At 46.3% G+C, this 17,023-nt stretch overlaps 1 protein-coding gene across 1 annotated transcript in view; it reads right to left on the bottom strand.

The window, feature by feature from the left end:
- The window catches only part of ATRX (ATRX chromatin remodeler), a 1,815,989-nt gene that overhangs the window by 1,358,382 nt on the left and 440,584 nt on the right, over positions 1 to 17,023 (bottom strand). Inside the window, exon 12 of the mRNA XM_078688830.1 lies at positions 12,280 to 12,302. Within this exon, the coding sequence (XP_078544956.1) occupies positions 12,280 to 12,302 (23 nt within the window). The remainder of the gene's footprint in view (positions 1 to 12,279; positions 12,303 to 17,023) is intronic.

Here is a 17,023-nt window from a genome sequence, read left to right as displayed (position 1 = left end):
TGCTCTCCACAGCTGACCCTAGGATAGCTTTCTATATAGGTTGTCTTTAAACCTACCATCAATAAGGGTCGTTTGGACTGGTGCAAGGTGACCACTAGAATAGTTGGCAGCATATGCCAGGCCAACTTCTCACATGGATCGCCAGAGACCTCCTTCTGGGGTTGGGCCACACGAACACGGGCCGGGGCCGACGGGTGCAGACTCGCGGATTTCGCCAGAGCCTGTGGGTGAACAAATCCAGACTTTCCTTTGGAAGGCAGGGCAGGTCTACGGGGTTCTTGCGGTTGCTGGATGCAGGACACACTGGGGTTTCACTTTTGCAGGTTAGAGGAGGGGACAGGCCAGTAGGGCTGGGGCCAAGCCAGTGGGCGTCGTCCTCTTCTTGGCTTCGGCACAGCTGTTCGATCCTTCTTTTTCTTGTAGTCGTTTCTTGTCTGAGGAGGAAAGGTTCGGGGTGCCTTTAAATACTAGAATTAGAGGTGTTACAGGTAAGTTAAAGTTGGGACCAATGGGTCCCTTCAGTGGGGTGGGTATACCCCCTAATATGACACCTTCCACTGGGAGGGGGCATATGCCTCAATCTGGTTGGCTGGGTTCCCCCATTTGAAAGATGGTGGGATCAGAGTTATGCTTCACCTCGCCTTCCCCCACCAGAAGGGTGGGGTTGGCAAAGGTGGGCACACCTCCCTTCCTCAATTCGTTTTCCCGCCGGTCCTCCCGCCCAAAGTGGGGATCAGAACCGGTGGGGGCCAGTTCCTGTTTGCTGCAACAGGGAAGCTCACAACAGCGGTAGGCCTTTGAAGCCTCCCCTTGTGGACCCTGCCCATCCTAGGGGAGGAGGCTTAGAACCTTGTCCCAGGATGTGCATTGTTTCAGCCCCCGAGAGCAGCAGGATCTCGAACCAGGGGTCCAGAAACATGTCTGGTGGTGGCAGCTGAAAGTAGTGGTAGGTCGGTTTTTCAGGGGGCATCTCTAAGATGCGCTCTGTGTGCATTTGTCATTAAATCCCACACTGGCATCAGTGTGGGTTTAATGTACTGAGAAGTTTGATACTAAACTTCAATTTTCTGTAAAGCCATTATGGTACTGTGGAGTTCGTAATGACAAACTCCCAGCACCATATACTCTTAATGGCATTACTGCACTTACAATGTCTAAGAATTGGTTTAGACACTGAAGGGGCACAGAGCTCATACACCTGTAGCCTCACCACTGCTAAAGTGCACCCAGCTAGAAGGGTGACTGATCTATGCCAGGGCAGTGGATTGTAGGCATGGCACACAGGGCTGTTTGCCATGTCAACTCTTCACTTTGTTCTGCACCAAAACACGTAGCCTGCAAAGGCAGTGTATGAGTGTAAAGGTACAGGACGTCTAAGGGTGGCACAATAAGTGCTGCAGCCTTTAGAGGACTTCCCTGGTCACAGTGCCCTTGGTACCTGGGGTACCATTTACCAGGGGCTGACCTGTGACCAGAGTGTGCTAATTAAGTTTGGTCTACAATGCAGTTTTAGGGGAAGAACATAGGCCCTGGGCATCTTATAAGCAGGAACACAGGGAACACTCAGTCAAAGTACATCAGCAGTTCAGCAAAAAGTGGGGACAACCATGCAGAAAGAGGGCTTTTTCTCACAGTTCCCAACTGGTGAATAACAGCCTGCCACCACGAGACTGGATTCTGGACCCTAGGGGTGGGAGCCTTCACTCCCTGGGCCCAGAAACAAAGAGTTTCCTGGTCGGAGGAGTTTACACCCCCACCTGTCCCACAGGTCAGGAAGAGCCATCTGAGGCAGGCTAGCTTCAAAAGGCCTTGCCATCTTTGCAGCGAAACCCCTAGCCTCTGCTGCCATTAGGAGCAGGCCCCCTTCCCGCCTCAACTCCTTTTCGGCAGGAAGTCAGGCGGGAAAAACCAGTAAAGCCCAAAATGTGTGCCCACCTCTGCCAACCCCACCCCTCAGGTGGGGGAGGCAAAGAGACGCCCACTCTTCAGTGCCCGCCACCTTGCAGATGGCAGGCACTCTTCAATCAGGGTCAAGGATTCTGCCCACTGTAGGAAGCTGGCTCTGTATATACTATACCAAAGTAAGGTATAGTGTGCACAGCGGTCAGTGGATCCCCAAAGGCTTACAGAGGTAAAAGAAGATAATACCCTACTCTCGATTTGTGATAGTGTGAGCGAGCAGTAAGGCTGTATCAGAGGGCAGTGTTAAGCATTTATTGTATCCACTCAGGCATGAACTGAGGTCACACACTCAAAGACTGAACTCTGACCAATTTTTTTTGTATAAAAATATTATTTAGTTGTATTTTATTTCTAGAAGCAAGCAAGATCTGGCACAATTAAGTGTAATAGTACTTTTCAAGAATAAAGCGGTTAAATATACAGTCTAAAGCAATTGGTTTGGTTACAGGCAAGTCAAATGTTCATAGTTGAAATTACTATCCAGCTACTTTGTAATTACTTTATGAGTAGTTTGTTGGATTGCTTCTCAGGTTACTTTTCTTACTCAGTGTGGTATAATACCTAGATACCACACGGGGACTTTTCCTAGATAAAGGTAAGTAATGCAATTTGTTATCAAAAAACCCTTATATGACTTTTCACAGAATCTCCAATTCCACAATTTTTTTTTTTATCCCCAGTTATTGTCTCCAGCGGACCAAAACGTTCCAAAAAGTACGACTACTTTCGCCACCTGATCTCCTCAGATCTGTTTTAGAGGTTGCGTAGAGAGACGACAGCCAGTTTGCGTGTGTTGGTGCTAGATTTTCAATCCAGACCTTGCATATCTCTCTTCTTGCAAGCAGTATGGCGTAGAACAGAAATGTCCTTGCGTGACCCTTTATATTGTTGTCCCATCCAAATATAATCAAGGAAAGTGAGATAGAAATCGAAGTGTTAAGGATGGAGTCCAGGGTTGCTTTAACTTCATTCCAAAACTGTGATATGTTGGGGCATTCCTTGAACATGTGGATGTCTGAGGCTGCGGTATGGCCACATTTGTTACATTTTTTGCCTGGGATAAATTTGGATAGTTTTAACGGTGTAAAATATGCTCGATGAATTGTGAAGAAGTGATTACGCCTTAGCCATGCAGGTTTGATGCATTTATATAGTAAGGTGCAGGAATTCTGCCAGGTTTCGATGCTCTGAGCACCCAGATCTGAGCCCCATAGTTGTTCCGGGAGGATGAAATCTCCATCTATCTCTTCTAGCAGGCACCAGTACCACTGCGAGACCTCTTTACCCCCTGCTGGTTTCGTTACCAATTTCTCTTCAGTGATACTATGCTTCCCTAGTGTTACCCCAGACCTGTTTGATGCCTTAACCCAACTATCTAATTGTAAAAACTTAAACCTCGAGAGCTCTATCCCCCGCTGCTCCCGCAACTCCTCCCAGGGCCTCAGTGATTCTCCTGTCAACACTTCTCCCCATGTTAGTATCCCTCCTGCTCTCAACGGAATAGAAAGCCTGTCGTCCCAGCAAGAAGGCAGCCCTGGAGATTCCCAGATGGGTGCGAGGTTGGAGTAGTATGACAAACCCAGGTTCCTCCTTATATGTGACCATAACTTCGCTTGGGACATAAGAATTTTTAATTTAACTTTCTTAAAATATTTCTGTTCTCCAAACTTAAACATGTAGCCGTTAGTTGGTAATCCAGCACCGATCAGCATTGCCTTAAACATAAGGCCTATTGATGTATTGGATGGCACTTTTAAGAGCATTCTCGAATGGGATAGTTGGAATGCCCACGCATAGTATTGCAGATCAGGCAGGGATAGACCCCCTTTTCCCTCCTCCTCCTCAGCTTTTTCCATGATATTCTTGCTGACTTGTATCCCCACACGAAAGAATTAAGCTCTCTCTGGCATTTCTCTAATGCTGTTTTATCAAATGCGAGAGGGATCGTGTTAAATAAGAAGGTAAACTTGGGAAGGATTGACATCTTTATCAGGCTTACTCTACCTAGGATAGTCAGTGGAAGATTAGACCAAGATTTTAGTGATTTTTTGATTTAATTGAGAATTCTCTCAAGATTAACTTGGGCAATTTGGGCGATATCTTGCACTATCCGAATTCCCAAGTATCTCATTGAGTTAGATATATTTAACCGTAAGTCAGGGATGTTCCATGCCATGATGTCGGTTTTGGTTTATCTCATAGCCCGAGATACGGCCAAACTCTTCAGCTCTCTTAATCACTACTGGGAGTGCGATCTCCGGGTCTGAGGTAAAGACCAAAATGTCATCTGCATACAGAGCTACTCGCTTTTCCCACTCCCCGAACCTAAAAGATGGAATAGAATCCTCTCGTCTAAGAACTTCCGCAAACGGTTCTATATATAGGTTAAAGAGGAGGGGGGAAAGCGGGCAGCCCTGTCTTGTAGCTCTGAAGATCCCGAGGGATTCAGACAATTCCACTATTATAACTTTTTTCACAGAAATGCAGTCAATACAATCCTATGGGAGGAAATGAAGTTATCGGTTTACAGGCAAGTACTTGGTTTTAGGAGTTGGGTTTCTGGGGTTAGGACAAGGGTTCCCCCAGGGTTAAGGATGCACTCCAAAAGCACTCTCAGCGGCACTAGGGCAGACGGGTGCAAAGTGCTGAGGCCCAATGTTATCCAAAGGGGAATAGGTGGCCTCCGGATGGTGGCTGCTCACAAGCAGGCCACAGGGTTGAGGGGGCAAAGCTCCTGGAACTGAGCTAAGGGCAAATGGGGGTTCAAGTTATCACACAAAGTGCACCCACAGCAGTATAGGAGCGGCCGGCTGCAGGGTGCTGTTTTGGCGTTGGGTGCCCTGTTTTCAATAGGGATTCTCTGGTTTCAACAAACACTGCAGGCTCGTGGACAAAGATATTCTGGAGGCGAACACCGGTTGGAGAGGTAAGTTGAGATGTCGTGGGATGCAAGGACACAGTAGGTTGGGCCACCCAAGGCTGTGGGGCTTCGGGTGCAGGGTTGTCTTTTGGCGTTGGGTTTTCCCTACCGGCCCTGGTCGTGGGGATCCTCCAGAAAGGGGTGCAGGCATCGTCGGGAGACTTGAGGCAGGTCAAGGATCACCAGATCGCAGGTCATGATCGCCTGGGAGACCTCCTTGTGGTGCTGGGCCACTCAAACTTGGGCTGTGGGTGCCTGGTGCAGAGTGGTGCAGACTCGCGGATTTGGCCAGAGTCTATAGGTGAGCAAATCCTTTGCTCCTGGGAGACAATCTTTTCAGTGAAGGCAGGGCAGGTCCTTTGGGTTCTGGGGTGCTGCTGGCTACAGGACACGCCAGGATTCTGCTTTAGTAGGTCGAGGTCAGGACAGGCCGGGAGGGCTGGGACTCAGTGAGTTTGTATCCTCCTCTTCTTCCTTCAGTATGGCTCTTCGGTCCTTCTCTCCTTGTCTGAGGAGACAAGGTTTGGGGTTGCCCCTAAATACCAGATTTAGGGGTGTTTCAGGTAGGTACCGGTTGGGACCAAAGGGCCCTTTCCTTGGCGTGGGTACGCCCCTTATTATGCCACCCTCCAGAGGCAGGAGGACATAAGCCTCACTCTGGTTGGCTCGGTCACCCCATCTTAAAGAGGGCAGAGACAGAGTTGTGCTTCATCTTGCCTCCCTCACCGGAGGGGTGGGTTTGGTACTGGTGGGCTTGGTAAAGGTGGGCGGCACACCTCCCATCCTATCTTGGTTTTCTTGCCGATTCTCCTGCTCAAAGTGAGGGTCAGAACCAGTGGGGGCCAGTTGCTAGGAGCAGCAAATGGCTGGGTCAGCTCACAAAGGCGGCAAAAGCCTTTGAAGCTTCACCTCCATGGACCCTGCCCATCCTGGGGGAGGAGGCTTGGCACCTATGCTCAGGATGTGGTTTGTTTCCAGACCCCGAGATTGGGAGGCTCTTGACCCAGGGGTTAAGAATCATGTTTGGGGTGGCAGCTGGCAAGCAGCCAGTCAGCCAGGACATTAGAGGTAGGTCATTTTTCAGGGGGCATCTCCAAGATGCCCTCTGAGTGCATTTTCATTAAATCATACACTGGCATTTGTGTGAGTTTAATGTACTGAGGTTTGTTACCAAACTTCCCAGATTTCAGTAAAGCCATTATGGTGCTGTGGAGTTCGTGATGACGGACTCCCAGATCAAATACTCTTTATGGCTTTACTGCACTGACAATGTCTAAGAATAGACTTGGACACTGTAGGGGTACAGGGGTCATGCGCCTTTACCTTCACCAGTGGGCTAGTACACCCAGCTAGATTGGTGGCTGACCTATGCCATAGGCAGTGGGTTGTAGGCATGGCACACAGGGATGTGTGCCATGTTGACTCTTAACTTTTCTCTGCACCAAAACACTCAGCCTGCAATGGCAGTGTGTGTGGGTTACGGTACAGGACCTCCAAAGGTAGCACAATAAGTGCTGCAGGACTTAAAGGCCTTCTCTGGTCCTAGGGTATATTTTACAAGGGACTTAAATGTGGGCAGAGAGGTGCCGATTTGAAGGGAACACAATACAGTTTTAGGGAAAGAATATAGGCCCTGGGTACCTGGTTGGCAGGAACCTAGGGAACACTTAGTCAAAGAGCATTAACATCAGGAAAAAATTGGGAGGCAACCATGCAAAAAGTGGCACTTTCCTACACCCACGTGGGGGGGGGGCGCACACTAAAGATGTAGTCACCCAGCCCATTGGCTATACCTCTAGACCGCTAGACCCCTAAAAACGTCCCCTTCATACAGTGTTTAGGGGCAGCTCTGAACGCAAAATCAACAACCTAAGAAGACTGGAACCCGCAGATGTTCTGGCAGTTAAGACTCCAACCTGCCTTCAGCTCTGAATCCCCCTGCGAAGAAAATGACTGCTATAAAAGGGATCAGCAACCACCAGACTTGATGGGGACAGATTCCCTCCTTCAACAAAGGCTCAAGAACAAGACTTCCGAGGATACAAAAGAAGATCAAGCCCCTACAAAACCAAGAAACCCTGCGCCAGGACTTACCTCTGTACCTGCCGTCCACGACACGCGGCCAGAGGATCCACCGCTCCTCAGGTGATTCCCCAGCTGTCCTGACCTCCAAACCATCGAGGGGTGTCGCCTCCAAGGTCCAGTGTCGACACCTACAGCCTCTTCACGACAACCCCCTCGACCACGACCTTCTTAGTAAGGAGAAACAAAATAGTTACTTACCAGTAGGAGTAGTTTTGCAGCTTGAAGAGTTTTCTGGATTCACATGCTGTGCAATATTCCACTATCTAGTGGTTGGGTGCGGAATGGACTCTTGTTTATTCCCCCCCTTCTCTGGGCGTTGGCAACCACCATTTGGAGCTAGTTCCATCTCTCCGGGAGTTCCTGTGTGTGGTAGCCATCTTCAGATTCTTTTTTCCCCTTATCCTTTGTTGGTAAAATAGGGTAGGTCTTACATTTTCCCGTTTCTAGTGGTTAGTTTTTTATTTACGTGATTTTTTTCCCCACCTGTTTGCATTCCTCCTCTGAGGGGAGGTAGATGGGTTGCATGTGAATCCATCAAACTGCAAAACTTCTCCTACTGTTAAGTAACCATTTCGTTTTGAATCCTGAATCCTTTTCTGAATTTACATGCTGTGCATTAGATTTTGTAATAGTTTCCCCCTCCTTGGTGTTGCAGTAAGACTTTGCGGACAGGCGTCGAAGTACCCGTTGTCCTACTTGAGCTTCCTTAGTCATCTGTATATCCAAGCAGTAATGTTTGGTGAAGGTATGTGGAGATGCCCATACTGGCACTGCACATATAGTGTCTATTAGCCATGAAGGCCACGGTTGCCCCATTTTTCCTTGTTGGGTGGGCTTTGGGTCGTGAGTTCAGAGTTTTTCCTGAGGAACAGCACACCTGAATTGCCTCTACAATCCAAAGTGCAATTGTCTGCTAGCTGAATGCTTTGATTTATGTGGAATTGGCTTACTACCTTAGGTAGGAATTGAGGATTTGTCCTTAGGATAACCTAGTCCTTGTGAATTTGCTTGTATGGTCCCTCAATAGTTAATGCCTGTAGTTCACTAACTCTCCGTAGAGACATTATAGCTATTAAGAAGGCAGTTTTTATAGAGATGTATTGAAGTTCTGCTTAGTGCATGGGGTCGAACAGTTGTGCCATTAGTGTTTTTTAGAACTGTGTTTAAGCTATACTTAGGGCCGGAGCCTTCTTTGGGGTGCAATCCTTTTGGACCCTTCCAGGAATCTTGATTACTGGTGCTGTGAAGAAACTTTTACATAAATCTCCCCTGGTGTAGGCTGCAATTGCTGCCAGGTGAACCTTGAGGCTTGAGTAGCTGTTGTTGCTGTCAAGCAAGTGTGTGAGATATATTAGCACAGTTCCTCTTTGAAAACTGAATTTAGGGTATTGTTTTCTGTACACCATATGGTGTATAGTTTCCACTTACCTGCGTAGAATAGTCTTGTGGTTTGTTTTCTAGCCTCCTTTAGTATCTCAAATGTTCTTTGTGGTAAGTTTAAACGTCCAAATTCTATTTATTCAGGTGCCAGGCTGCTACGCTGAGTGTAGCTGGTTCGGGTGGAAATATTTGACCCCTTTGTATTTTGAGAAGGTCCTTCTCTGCCTTGAATTGGATTACCTGTCCTCTGGACAGTTCGAGTAGGCTTGAGTACCAGTTTAGCGTCAAGGCATTCTCTTCTGATAGGTAGTGTTGAAACCTGGAGACGAAAATGTTTTATTTCTTGTTCTCCACTGTTGCGAACATGTCTATTTCTATTGTGTACCCGAGAGGCTGAAAACCTGTTGCAGGTGCTCCTTTACTTTATCTCCCAGTCGTGTGAGCTGATGTTCTGTCTACTGAGGTGATCCGCTTCGGTGTTGTCCTTTCCTGGCAGGGGGATTGTCTGCAGGCTGATTCTCCTTCAATAGGCCCATTTCTATATTTCCTGAGCTAGTTTGTTGAGATAAATTCATTGTGGTGGTATTGTCTGTTTGGATCAATACTGTTGTCCCTCCTATGTGGGCTTAGAAAGCCTTTAATGCCACGAACACTGTCTTAATCTCTAGGAAGTTGGTATGTTTTATGGAATCTACATCGTTGGATTGGCCCGGTACCCTCAGGTGTCCTGAGTGCGCTCCCCAATCCTCGTGGACGCATCTGTTGTGATTGTCACTGAGGGAGTTGGTGCTTTGAAAGGTCTGCATAGTGTTATTTTCTTGGATGCCCACCACTGCATCTCCATCTTAACCTTTCTATTACAACAAATACATCCTCCCAGCCACTCCTGTAGACGGCACATGTGCAGACATGCATGGGTGATGAGTGGAATGCACGATGCTATCATGCCCATGAGTTTCATGACTGTCCTCACTGTCAGAGACAGACCTTTCTGGTCGAGATGAGTTTGTTGTTTGATAACTTGCATCCTCCTTCGGATAGAGTATGCCCGTGCAATCTTGGAGCTTAATCTTGCTCTTAGGAAGGCTTTTTTTTCTTGTTTCGGTTTTGTTGAGGACTTTGTGGTTTATTGAAAACCCCAATTCTTGCAACGTTGTGATCACCTGATGAACGTGTGTGTGTAACATCTTTGCCTTAAATTTGCCTTCACCAGCCAGTCATCTAGGTAGGGACAGATGTGGATTCCTCTCCTACTAAAAGATGCTGCCACCGCTGCTAGGCACTTTGTGAAGACTTTTCATGCTGATTATATTCCGAAGGGCAATACCTTGAATTGGTAGTGAGTGTCCTTGTGGATGAACCGGAGGTATCTTGTGTGCTCGGTTCATGGGGATGTGCAGATAGGCGTCCTTTAGATCTATAGTTGCAATGAAATCCACTTCTTGAATTTGTGAGATTACTTCCTGTAGTGTTGAGATCTTGAAATGCTGCGTGCAATGAATTTGTTTACGAATCTGAGATCTAAAATTGGTCTTAGCGTGAGATTTGCTTAGTATCAAGAAATAAGGCGAGCAATTTACTTTGTTGTACTCCCTCTTTGATACTCTTTCTATTGCTTGTTTTTGTAGGAGTTTTTATTTCATCTCTTAATTTTAAGAGTTCTGTTCTTTGGAACCTCTTCTTCCTGGGTGGTGTACCACATTTAAAAACCAACTGTGTGTATTGATTATTTCCCATTGAAGTGGATAATGTGATGTTCTGCCTCCCACTGGTGTGTGGGGGTCTTTCTTTGTGGGCAAGTCACTTGGAGTTTGCTCCTCCCCTCTTGAGGGTTGTCCCCTGGCTCTTCCTCCGCCACAACAAGAGTGCTTTGGTTGCTGGTGAAAGGCATGGTATCCGGACTGCTAGTTTAATTGCTGTCCGTTGACCTGTGTTTGATGTGGTTGTCCAGTTGAGATGACCCCCATTCCTGTGGGTCTTCTGAGGTTAAATCCTCCTCTTTTGAAGATGCCCCTCTGTTGAAGGGTCCCATAGACCTGGTTGTCTTATTGTCCTTTTTTATTTGTTGAAGGGATTCACACGCGTTCTACCATCCCCCAGGTAAAAACAATGTTCATAGACCAACTAATGGAAATTATTACAGCAAATTCGGAACCTCGCGCCAATGATATTTTCCTAGGGGACTTCAATCTACATTGGAACAACCTCAAGGATAACCAGGTCAATATTTTTAAAAACTTCCTAGCAGACCATTCACTAGTGAAAGTCTGTGCTCTTACAGCCCATTCTAAAGGTGCTACATTAGATTGGATCATCTCCAAAGAAAACGTGGTTGAATCAATTGCAATTGTCCCTTGTGACTGGTCAGATTACTACATCATCACCTTCCAAATACCTTCCATGAAGAAGAAAACAGCCTCACAATCTGTCAAACCTAAGCATTGGGTTAGATACACTAAAGGCCTGAACATGGAGATGCTAAAAGCACGTTGCAAGAATGAACTTCAACCTCCTCCTGAACTGGCAGACGTCAGCGAGCTTACGGATCATTATAATCTTACAATGTCTAAAATATTCGATAACATAGCCCCTTCAAAACTCAAAAGAATACAGGAAAAAGATAAAAACCCATGGTTCAACGGTTCCCTTAATGATAAAGATGGACTAACAGAACGGAATTGTAGACAACACCCATCCCTCCCCCGCCCACCTGCCCCCATCTAAAACAGTTAAGACCAGGAAAGCCTACAATAAAGGCATACTAAAATCAAAAAACTACTCTTTTTTTTTTTTTTTTTTTTTTTTTTTTTTAGAAGTGAACTGGATAACGCAAAGAACAGACCGAGAAAACTTTTCGAACTGCTAAAAGATCAATTAACAAATTAGCTAAATCCTACCTCTTAACAGCTCAATCGGAATTGAGCTGTGAAGACTATCATTCTTTACAGCTAAAGCTAGCTCCCTGGAGAGAGTACTCAAGAACACCGCTGATAAATCCTTGATTCTAAAGAGTACACAAGTGGATCATCCACCCCAACCTGCACAAACAGTGCCCAAAAATAATGCCTATTCGTCAACCTTCCAACTTTATGATCAGGATGACATTGCCAAAACCTTACTGACTTTAAAACCCATGGACTTTGCAACCTCAGTGTCCTTTTTCATTTTCTCCAGTAAGGTGTCAACTGCTGGACAAACTGGTGTTCCTTGTCAAAAGGTTGATTAAGAATGTAGGCCTGTACCTCAGGTCTGAAACCAGATATTCGTAACCATGCGTGTCTGCGTAGCAACACGCTTGTGTTTACTGCATGTGCCGCTTCATCTAATGCACATTTGATGGAGGTATTGCTAATGAGTTTTCCTTTTTGTATGAGATCCAACTCATCATAATGAGCTTTATCATATCTGGCTAGCAAAGCCCGAGCATTGGCAATGAGCCAGCGATTAGCTGCCTGAGACGCTACCCTTTTACCAGAGGCATCAATTAACTTGGACTCTTTATCAGGAGGAGGGGCCTAACCTTTTGTGAATTTGCTCTTTTACGAGCATTAGAGACCACCAAAGAGTCTAAGGGCAGCTGACCCTTGATGTAAACAGGGCCAGTTGGTGCTGGTTTATATTTTTTCTCAACCCTGGCCGTGATTATTCCTGCCCTGACAGGGTCTTTGAAAACCTCATCTGCATGCTTAAGCATTCTCTTAAGCATTGGTAAAGTGTGTGTTTTTTGAGTGGAACGCAAGGTCTCAAATAAGAAGTCCTCCTCTAAATTCTCTTTATGTAATACAACCCCATGATACTGAGCAGCCGCAATAAAAAGCTCTATATAACCTATATTGTCATCAGGAGGTGATGGCCTAGATGGATACAAATCAGGCTCAGTTTCTGCGTGTGGATCAGTATTATAATCCTCCCATGGGTCAACATATTGTGGCCTGTTATCCCCATCCCCATCATCCTGTGGGTCAGGTGGTGGTGGTGAATTACTGTGGGTAATGACTAGGTGAGGATTAGTAGGTGAAGGAGGTGACCTATAAGGTGGTGATGGGGTTGTACCCACATTCCTTTTCTTTAGAAGTATATGATGCTCATCCTGATGTGCCAATTTCCTTTTTTCAGGTAATGTGGCATGAACATGTCCAGTATCTGGGTTGATAACCAGTTCTCTTTGTTTCAGATCCGAAGGTGGAACATCAGACCGAAACTTTTGTTGGAGTCTTTTTCTCTTTAGTTGTAGTTTTCGGCGTAGAAAGTTTTGGACCCAAACTCTTCTGCACCGAAAATTTAGGTTTGGACAAAGATAGAGGGTGGACATGCTTGGTTTTCAGCACCGAGGATATTGGTTCGGTGCCGCTAGGGGGCCGACACGATCCTGAGCTGGAAGGCTTTTCTTTTTGTTCCGCACCAGGACCGAGGGCGGGGTGCTCAAATCTTTTTCTCGGTGCAGACATTGGCCCATAGGCAGAAGAAGAACCGGAGACCTCTTAGGTTTTGGTTGTTGGGGCAAGGGTGCTCCTCAACTCACGGTACATTAACCCGCTGTAACTTGCTCCTCTTCTTCCATGTCCGAGTCGGCTTGGGACACAGCGATATGTTCTTCCTCAGCTGTTTGAGCGTGCTCTGGGTCGGAATCTTCTCAGAAGATGTTCGGAACAGGGCCTCCTTGCTGTTGCAGAGCTTGAATGGAGTTTGTTCCATCGACTGCTAGAGAGCCCGGCGCGGGTAGGCCCGACACGAGTTTTCAGATCGAAGATTCTTGGCTCGAAACGATACGCAGAGAATGGGAAACTTGATCGAAAAACAATACCGTTGAGAGTAGTGGATTGTGTGTTGAAGGGAACCCGAGAAACGGTGCCAGAGAGCAGCAATTCACATCCGAACCAAGAGGCGGAAAAATACTATTTTACAATGGAGTCGATGCCCATGTGCACTATCACCGAAAGGAGGAGTCAACTACCTTGTGACTGGCGAAGACTTCTTTAAACAAAAACAAAGTGCAAACAGCCGGACCCAACACTAGACAACAGGCTATGCAAAGCATGTGATCTACAGCTCACATGCCTCTAACATTACGATTTCGGGAGGCAGTAGATCTTTGTGGGGATCTGGAGACTTCTTACTGAAAGCAGCATTCTTCCGTAAGAAGAGAAGATATGATCAAGCATTCTCGGGAGTGGTACCAAGAATTTGGAATTCGCTCCCACCAATTAGAAGAATCCCCTCCGCATCACGATTCAAAAAGGAGGCTAAGTACTTTCTCAGGAGTAAACTCCCCCCATAAATAACAGTGGACCATGTTTAGGCTCCTTATTAGACCTACAGACAATCCTTGATCTTCTACATTCAGCCTTTCTAGTAGGTGACGGTAAACAGGATTATAGTCATGCTAATCTCCGAGCAATGAAACTGGGGATAGCACAAGACAGTTTACTTTCATCAATTTAGCTCTATTGCCTATAATCAGCTCTGTTGGATACTTTAAGTCCCCGCTCAAGATGACAGGGTTGATGGTTAATGACATGCACCTTTATCAAGCCACATATGTATTTAACTGACCATGTAATGCTGTAACCAGTGCAGATTCCTAGTAATCTTCAGTAGTGGTATTTTTTTAATTTAAGTACGACATGATATGTACCACCGTAACCTGAGTTGATTCCAAGTAAGCCGCAATAAGCACATTATTTGTAAATATTAAGCTTGTCTCATTGTTAGATGAATACTTATACCTTGGAGTAGGCTTAAAGGACTTGTACATCAGAGGAATTGTAAAGCGCTCAGACACCCAAGATTATGTCTTGTTAAAACTATATAAAACACGGAATAAATAAAAAATAAAAAATAAAATCAACTTCACTTGCAAACAGGGCATCTTCTGTGAAGAGTTGTTTGACCTTCTTGCTTGAAGCCTGAAATTCGTAGCCAGGCGTGCCTTCTTAACATTGTGCCTGTGAACATTTGTCTTCTGGCTGTATCTGCTGCATCTAGAGCGGATTTCAGGCAGGTGTTAGCTATGTTTCTTCCCTCCTGTATGATAGATTTTGCTCTTATCCTCTTCTGGGAGCTTGTTAATTAGTTCTTCAATGTCGTTTCATTGTTGATAGCCATACCTATTGAGGAGGGCATTAGAGTTTGCAATGCGCCATTGAATTGCTGCCTCTTTCTCCAACTTTCACCCCGCCATGTCCATTCTCTTACGTTCTCTAGGGGTGGACCAGTAGAGGAGTGAGCGATGCTCCTCTTTCTTGCTGTGGTGACCAGGATGGAGTCCGTCACGGGTATCCCCGACTGGATTTAGGGTTCCTTGTGGAGGGTTTCTTTTTTTCTCAACCTTTGGGTTTACTCCCTTTGCTGAGGCAGGCTCCTTGAAAGCCTCCTTGTCTTGGTCCAGAATGTTTGACAGCATTGGAAGGTATTGTATACCCTTGGTGGATGGTGCTAATATTTCTAGGAGGAAGCAAGAGTCTTCTTTCTCCTCCTCTAAGGCCTCGAAGGTATCAGCTGCTCTCTTGATATGACGCACAGACCCAGCTTATAAGGATCTGGTCCAGGCCTGCTGCAACATCCATCTGCAGCAGATGGTACTTTCCTGGACTCATTCTAAGGGACATGTCCTGGACCTGATCTTTGCAGATGCTGGTCGGGTGACTATACGGAACATCACTCCCCAATGTTGGACGGACCATGCACTCGTCCACTTCTCTCTCCTACTTCCCGCTGATACACTGAAGAGTGGCAGTACAGGAGCCACCACTAAGGTGGGCAGGCAATGGTCGAGGCTGCTGAGACAGTCGAGCCTGCCAACTTTGCTTCTGGAGGGCTTTACCTTGAGGGGCAGTCTGGAGGAGAGCTACGAGTCCCTTAGCCAGCAAATTTCTAAATCACTGGATGCATTGGCCCCTGTGCGGAAAACCAGGAACAGGAACAGGGCCAAACACGCCAGGCCTTGGCTCTCCAAGGAGCTTCTTCAGATGAAACTCCAGTGTAAACGGGCAGAACGTACCTGGAGGAAACAGTATTCTGAGCCAGATAAGGCCCTTTTTAAACCGGCATTATCGGTGTATAAAACGCAGATCAAGCGTGCCAAGGCCAGATTCCTCGAGGAGACGCTACTGTTAGCAGTAACAAGTCTCAGGCCCTGTTTAGGATCGTTAAGGATCTCACTCGCCCTGCCTGTGTTATCAATGATATCCCGGCCTCTCAGTCGCTGTGTGACTCTTTGGCAAAGGCTTTTGAGGACAAAATTGCTTCCATCTTGAGCAATCTAGGCACCCCATCCACCCCTGACTCCCTGGTTTTGTCTAACTCCGTATTGATGTCCACTCGTGGATCCTTGGAGGTGGACGATGGGCAGGCCCGGTTGAACAGTTTCCCCCTCCCGTCCTTCGAGGACTTTTGCTCAGTAGCTGATGGGGTTTCGTCTCGCTCTCCCTTTGATCCACTACCTCACAAATACTGGAAACTGTTCCATGAGGAGCTTTTTCCCCCCTTCATGCCATCTGCTGTCAGTCCCTCAGTTCTGCTTGGGTTCCTGGATTGCTGGAAGCTGGCCGTGGTATCGCCGCTCCTGAAGGATACATTGGATCCTACGTGCCCAGCAAATTACAGGCCTATTTCATTGCTTCCTTTTCCAATTAAGATCATGGAGAAGCTGGTTACCAAACACCTGACCAGCTTTATAGAGACAAACATCTGCCTGGATGTGGCTCAGTTTGGCTTCAGACCAGCCCATGGTACGGAGCCTGCGTTGGTGACCGCTTTAGATGACCTTCGTTCGCGTGTCGACCTTGGTCGAGCAGCCTTCTTAGTGCTGCTCGACATGTCGGCCGCGTTCGACACGGTCAACCATGCCACCCTGGTCAGGAGACTAGAGGAAATTGGGGTATCTGGTTTGGCCCTAGACTGGTTGATCTCTTACCTTGGTAATAGACACCAGGTGGTGGCCCTGCCGCCCTATCGATACAACATCAAAAAGGTAGGGCAGGGCGTACCCCAAGGGTCTGCCATCAGCCCCATACTATTTAATCTATACCTCCGTCCCCTGGTCAGTTGATTAAGTCCTTTGGCATCTCGGTCATCAACTATGCTGATGACACACAACTTATCTTCTCTTTTGAAGGTAAGGATGCTGTATCGCAGGAGACGGATTAGTTACTTACCTGTAATCCTAGTTCTCTTCCAGGGGTATCCTCATCAAAGTCATAAGCATTAGAATATTCCCGCCCATGTGCGGGACCCCGGAAACACTATATTATATGCGCCCCACATATAGATATACTTATATATATATATATATATATATAAATATATATATAAATATATATATATATATATATATAAATATATATATAAATACATATATATATATATATATATATATATATATATATAACATGCAATAGCAGCCAATAGAAACAGAGCTGAAATATGCTGTGTAGAATTTCCACCATACATGTAATAATAATAAGCATTAGAAACATGAGAAACAACAAAAAAGTTTGTTTAGAAACTGTTTTAATGCTCAGAAAGCAGTAGAAATTCTTATAACTCACTGGAAGCATAGAAAGCTCCCAGGCTGCATTGCAAACACACAGTCTAAAAAGACTGAAAAGCTAACCTGCAGCTGCATAGCAATAAACTGACACCGTGCCTTTAAGGAACTCATGACCCCCAGTATCC

This window comes from Lissotriton helveticus, chromosome 4_1, assembly GCF_964261635.1.
Source record: "Lissotriton helveticus chromosome 4_1, aLisHel1.1, whole genome shotgun sequence".
Classification (NCBI taxonomy): domain Eukaryota; kingdom Metazoa; phylum Chordata; class Amphibia; order Caudata; family Salamandridae; genus Lissotriton; species Lissotriton helveticus.
This window is presented reverse-complemented; position numbering and strand designations above follow the sequence as displayed.